The sequence below is a fragment of the Vanellus vanellus genome, assembly GCF_965231255.1.
Source record: "Vanellus vanellus genome assembly, chromosome: 12".
In the NCBI taxonomy this organism is placed as follows: Eukaryota; Metazoa; Chordata; class Aves; order Charadriiformes; family Charadriidae; genus Vanellus; species Vanellus vanellus.
The window spans coordinates 10,479,626-10,485,799 of NC_138917.1; the positions used below are offsets into that span (position 1 = coordinate 10,479,626).

The 6,174-nt window shown below is 65.4% G+C and overlaps 1 protein-coding gene across 2 annotated transcripts in view; it reads right to left on the reverse strand.

The window, feature by feature from the left end:
* CBFA2T3 (CBFA2/RUNX1 partner transcriptional co-repressor 3) overlaps window positions 1-5,040 on the reverse strand; it is a 28,099-nt gene extending 23,059 nt beyond the window's left edge. For both annotated transcript variants that reach the window (XM_082489560.1, XM_082489559.1), the window contains exon 1: window positions 4,959-5,040. In XM_082489560.1, the coding sequence (XP_082345686.1) occupies window positions 4,959-5,028 (70 nt within the window). In that variant the 5' untranslated portion in view covers window positions 5,029-5,040. The remainder of the gene's footprint in view (window positions 1-4,958) is intronic.
* Between the last annotated feature and the right edge of the window lie 1,134 nt (window positions 5,041-6,174).

The following is a 6,174-nucleotide window of genomic DNA, read 5'->3' on the forward strand; positions in this document are numbered from 1 at the left end:
GGCTGCTGCCATGTGCCCCATGGCCACGCACCTGCCGCACGCGTGGGTCCCAGGGATGGGGACGGAGTGGGTCTGGCATCCCTGGGGTCAGTGCTGGTGGGGAAACATCCCGCATCCCTCGGCTCTTTGGGTGCACGGGATGGATGCGGCACAGTGGGGCAGATGATGGGACCGGCCCCACTTCAGCAGGGCCGACAGCCCTGCTCCACTGCGGTGGGAAAGCAATGGCTGGGCCGGGAGATAAGCACCTGCCAGGGCCCGATAGCCTTCCTGGATCCATCCCAGCCCAGGGCCTGGCAATCCTTCCCCTGGCAAATCTGGAGCCGGGGCAGGATGGGGCCCCGCCGGGTTCCCACCCGGCAGAGAGGGTGGAAACTCCTGTAATGACTTGGTGTCAGTCACACCGGCGTGTGATTGATAGCGCAGCGTGCAACAGCCCAGCGCGGGGATTAACTGCACATGTTATGGCAATTTGCACTCCCTTTGTTTTGAGGAGCTGGCATCCCCTGCCGCCGCGCATCCCGCCCTGCGCCCGTTGCTGCCTGTCCTCCCCGTTCCCACCAGCGCCGTCCCCATGGGTGTCTTGTTCCCATGGGAGAGTGTTGGTACCATCACCCATCATTCTTGCTCATGGGACCCATGGGGAGGAGGGGTGTCCTCCATCCCTGCTGGGTGTGCACTGGGAGATGCTGCAGTGAGGCAGCTTGGGGAGCTGCCACAGGCAAATGAGGTCCCCAAGGCATGGCCTGGGGGCGAGGGGGGGGGCAGTGGGGCCTGGCATGGTGCGTGCCAGCAGATAAGGTGCTCGCTGAGGGCAGATGAGGGCAACTGGCACCAACCCTTGCAGGAAATGGTCACCACCACGCGCCACCCGGGCCCCGTATCTGCCTGTGCACATGACCCCCTGCTGATATCGGGGCTGTGCTCATGGGCTGGGGGCAATGTGTGGTGGGTGCCACCGGCTCACGCTGCCACCAGGGCAGTCCCAGCCCCATGCCCCACTCGTGCCTTCGCAGCCACCATGGTGTTGGGGTCCCTTTTCCCACCCCATGGATACCCAAACCGTCTGTCCTGACCCACCGCTTCTCTCCCTGTAGCTCTCACCCAGCCCCTCACCCTGCATCCCGCCAGCACCATGTTCTCCCTCTTCTCCCCATCTCTCCCAAGCTCCCGCAGCCCAGACTCTTGCTCAGCCCCGTCGCTTCCCAGCGTTCCCGAAAGAGCTGATTGCTATTCAGGCTGCGTCCCCCCTTCGCAAGCCTCAGGCTTTTTTAAAAAGCCCACGGTGTTGGTTTATCACACCTTCCCCCTCGCCCGCGCTGGTGAGTCATCCCCTCGCCCGCACGCCACGCGACCGGGAGCCGTGGCAGACCTGCCCCACTGCTGGCAGCACCCGTGGGCACCCGCAGCCCCTCCGCCACACCGTGCCGGGGGTCCTGCCACGGCCCGGCTCTCACAGGAGGCTTGTCTGGAGGCGAAGGCACCGAGCCGTGCCGGCGCTCAGCCCCTGGCGTGCCACAGGTTTCCTGTGTCACCCCTAGCGAGTCTGTCTCTCTGTCTGGGTTTCTCGATCCCTACCCGCTCCCTCCTGGGGAGCAGAGCATCCCCGGGTGCCTCTCTGTGGTCCTCGCTAGCTGCGGCTGCACCAGCGGTGCCTGCGCGGCACAGCGCCGAGCAGAGCAGGGGGGACAGCGTGGGGCTGGGTGCTCGCAAGCTGCCACGGCAACGCAAAGCCCCACGCCGCTGGCGGGGTCCCCATTTTGCACATTTCGTTCAGAGCATCCCCACAGGAACGCCATCCTCAGGGCCTGGAGCTGCTGGGCTGGGAAGGGTCAGTGTGACCGCCGATAGTCCCTGGCTGCGTGCACGGATGTGGTGGCCTAAATCTCAGTGCCTAAATCCATCCCAGAGTGAACACCAGGCTGCAGCCCCCAGCGCTCTTCCCTCGGCATTTTTCTTGCAGCAGGAGCCCCGGCTGGTGCTGCATTTCCCTGCGCGTTAATTCATCGGGGAATGCGCGGGGGAGATAAGGGGCTGGTGGGGAGCCAGCGGCCAGGGAAGACGGCTCGCCCGCCGGCCGGCTATCGCCCGCCGCAGCTGCATCCGCCGCGGTGACATCTGCTTGGCAGGAAGCGCCACTTGCCAGCCTTTCTGAAGAAAGGGGGTTCATTTGTGCCTGGCTTCCCTCCTCGCCCGCTCATGGGGGTCCCCAGTCTTGGGACCACCTGCTCCGCAGCCGCCCCAGCCCCTTGCTTCCCCAGCCGAAGGCTGGAAGGAGCAGTCCCCCCCCCGCCATCACTGCCAGGAAGCAGAGCCGGGGGCTTTGCGGCTTTCCCACAACTTCCATAACATTAAAAGAAAAAAAAAAATAAAAAATCCTGCTTTCCTGGCTGACAGATTCGTTCCTGCTTTGCGGCATTCAAAGGGAAACCGGTCCCTACTGCTTATCATCTCCGCTCGCCCTGCACCGCAGGCTCTGAAAAATCACCGGCTTGGCTTAAACACCGGGAGACTTCGGGATGCGACACCATTCCCCCGGGTGCTTTACAGTTTCTGGGCTGCTGGGGGCCAAGTTTCGAGCTTTTCTTTGCCATAGGGAGTCTGGAAAGTATTTTAATTTCGAAGCAGAGACCGCCACGTGCTGCTCTGCCTCTGGGAGATGGTGCTTTGGGGTGCACGGAGACACTGCTGACCCCCCCGTAGGAGCAGCGTCCGGCAGCGGCACTGTTGGCAAGTCGTGCCAGCCTCATCCTTGGCCAGCAGGAATTCGCTGGGAGATGCTGAGCAAAATCCCCCGAGCTGCCCTGGCGAGCACAGCGTGCTGGGAGGGCCGTGCACCCCGCCGCCGCGCAGGGGGTCCCTCCAGCTCCTCCAGTCCCTCACCAGGGGAGCTCCCCTCTGCACGGCACTGCTTCCCTTTGAAGGGCTGCGCGAGGGGAACGGCGGTGCTGAGCCCCCACGAGAGCCACGTCCTCGCCTCAGGGCCTGGCCCCTAGCATCACCTGGAGCATGCGAGATCTCTGTGCAATGCCAAGGTCTGAGGAGGCAAGAGCATCTCCCAGCCCCGCCATGGCACCATGGCCGTCCTCCCTGCCCCTCGTCCAGCGGGCAGCCCTGGTGGGGTTGGTGGTGCGTTCACACTCCCCTTCTCCCCTCCAAACCAGGGGGTATCCGTCTGCTTGCCGGCCCTCCCTATCCCACAGCCTGCAACTGCCTGCACAGGGCTCTTTAACGATGGGAATTTAATTAGCTTGCATTGCACTTCCGACACCTCGCGTCCCTGCAAAAATCAATCGGAGGCGGCGCGGCGCAGCCTGCCTTCGCTCCAGCACGCGGCTCAGACTGGGAGCAATGCCCTGGGACTGCTTTCAGATACCCCACCCCGGGGCCAAAATGCCCCAGCACCGTGCTCTGGCTGCATCGAGGTTGGCGCTGATTTGTGCCGTGCCGTGCCGTGCCGTGCCATGGAGAGCCGCAGCCTTGCGGCGGGGAGGTCTGGGATTCGTTACGAGGTCCAGATGCGCCGTGGCAGCGGGGGGACGTTGCGGCTGTCTCTGGCCACCTGCATCGTTTCCAAGTTCCCAGGCTAAAAGCAGGGCTTGTTATCAAGAGCAAAAAATGTGCCACCTCTGTTGTATTTCATTTCCCTTTCTCCACCTCTTCCCTGCCCGCTGCGCATCGGAGATAACAGCTCTCCGCGCCGTAGCCGGAGCGTGGGGCAGGCAACGGCCTCGCCAGCCCTATCGCTGCCTCGCCGGCCGCAAGGAAATCAGGAAGTTTGCAGAGATATTCGGCCAACAAAATAAACATTTCTCCTGCCAAGAGCCTAACCGGCAGCCCCGCGAGCCCGCAGCAATCTGCACGGCTCCCCTCGCTGCAGCCATCCGGTCAACGGTGCCCGAAAAGCCACCGCAGCAGCGCTGCGCCCGCGCGGCCCCCGGCACCACGTCGGTGGGTGCCCCTCGCCCGGGGTGCACCGAACGTTGCCGTGGGTGGCAGGTCTGGGGACAGGGACCCCAGCACAGCTCCCAGCTGGGGGGAACTGGCACGGCACGATGGGTGCAGCACTCAAGGGTGCACCCCAAACCCTGCCCTCGAGCCCGTCCTCACCGCATCCCCGACCCCTGGGGTGGGTGCCAGGACCGGGCGGTGGGGCAGGGGGCTGCTGGTGGGGAGAGGGGTGTGTGAGGGGAAGGAAGGCAGAGGGCCAGTATTGTTTGGTCAGGGCAGACAAATGCCGGTGACTCAGCCGGCATCCGCTTTCCTGCCCGTGCCGGGCATGGGCCCAGCAGGAGCCCCCTGGCTCCCCCCCAGAGCTGCCGCAGCCCCTCGGCTGAGGATGGGCTGTGGGGTGCCCCTCACCCTGTGCGCGGCTGTCCCAGTGCCACCGTGATGCTCTGGCACAGGACCGCGGGATGTCCCTGCCCCATGGAGCCTCGCCGCTGCCACGCTGCAAGCGAACAGAAGGACCTGGAGAGCCCGTGGGGTCGGATGCTGACCCTGGTGGCACAAACCTGTGACATGCATGATCCGGCCGCTGCCAGGGAGTGAGCGTGGGAACGCACTCCTGAGCCGCGTGCGAGCCACTGACCCGAGAATGAACGAAAACACCCAGTAAACAGAGGTTTTAAACTCCGTAAATAAAAACTAATCACGGCTGATTACTCATTATGGAAAGGTTAATTGCAGATCGGGCTCCAAGTGGGTCCTCGTGCCCGTGAGCCCACCATGCCCCATGGTGCTGGTGCTGTGGGCTCGGCCATGCACTGTCTCCCCGCTCCCGCCAGCTGGTCCCCATGGGGATGCACCGATGGGGACTGGCCACATGCTACCCTCGGGGAGATCCTGCCCACCCGAGCCTGAGTTTGACATTGGGGCGATTCGCCTACGCCACGGCATGGCACACGGTGCGGCCACAGCCACCCGCTGCCTTCCTCCCGCCGCTGCCTCGGCCTTACCTTGGCCGGTCCTGCCCGCTGCCCTGGCCCAGGAGGGGTGGCCATCCGGCTTCGGGGGTCCCCCGGGCATCCCAGGGGATGGGTGTCAGCACCCCGGTGCCACCAGCCTCGCAGGGTCTGGCACAGCCACGTGTCGGTGCAGGAGCCGCGCCGGGGAGGGAGATGCTGAGCACCGGTGGGGCGCAGCGGGGCACGGGGTGTCCTGCCCGCTCGGTGCCTGCCCTGCCGTGAGGTCCGTTCATGTGATGGCCGGGGCCAGGGTGGCAGCAGAGCCGTGTCCCATGGCGAGGGGGAAGGTGAACAGCTGCCGGGCAGTGATAATGCGGCGGGTGGGGGGGAGGCCGGGCAGCTGCGCCCGTGTCCTTCCCCAACAGGAACCATCTGCGACCAAGCCCAGCTCTGCCTTCCCTATCAGCCATTCCGGTCTGACTTTCCAACAACTTCCCCTTCGCGCCGGCTTCACTTCCTCACTGCGAGGGGCCGGCACGGTGCAGCTCGGCACGGGCAGCACCATGCAGCAGGACCGGCACGGTGCAGCATGGCACGGCACGGCTGCCCTGGTGCGCCTCGGCACGGGCAGCACGGTGCAGCATGGCACGGCCCAACCGACACCGTGTGGCATGGCATGGCATGGCATGGCTGCCAAGGTGCAGCCCCGCACTGGCGAGCCGGCGTGGCAGAGACAGCAACGATGCAGCCCCGCATGGCACAGCCGGCGTGATGCAACACAGCACGGTGCAGGATGGCGTGGGAAGCGAGGTGCAGTACGGTGCAACCGGCACAGCACAGCCGGTACAAGACGAGGATAGCTGCAGCGTGGCATGGTGCAGCCCGGCACAGCGTGGTTGCAACCCCACACAGCGTGGTGCAGCCCGGCACAGCGTGGCCGCTGCAGTGTAGCGCACCATGGCCAGCCCAGTGCAGCCCAGCACAGCCCAGCACAACCATCACGCTGCAACACCGAGGGTTTGCCCGCCTTGCTGCAGCCCTGCAACCCGCTGGCCCCTTTTGCCTGGGGACAGCCACGGGGATGAGGATGTCCCCTGGCTGCTGTCGCCCTCCCGAACTGCAGCTGCAGCATCAGCGCCGTGCACCAGCCAGACAGGGGCCCTGCGCCAGCCTGGCTCCAGGCATCGCCCTGGGCTGCTCAGCGCTTGGGACAACCCCTCCGGCGGGTACGGAGCCCCCCGTTGCAGTCCATCCCTACACCCCCAGG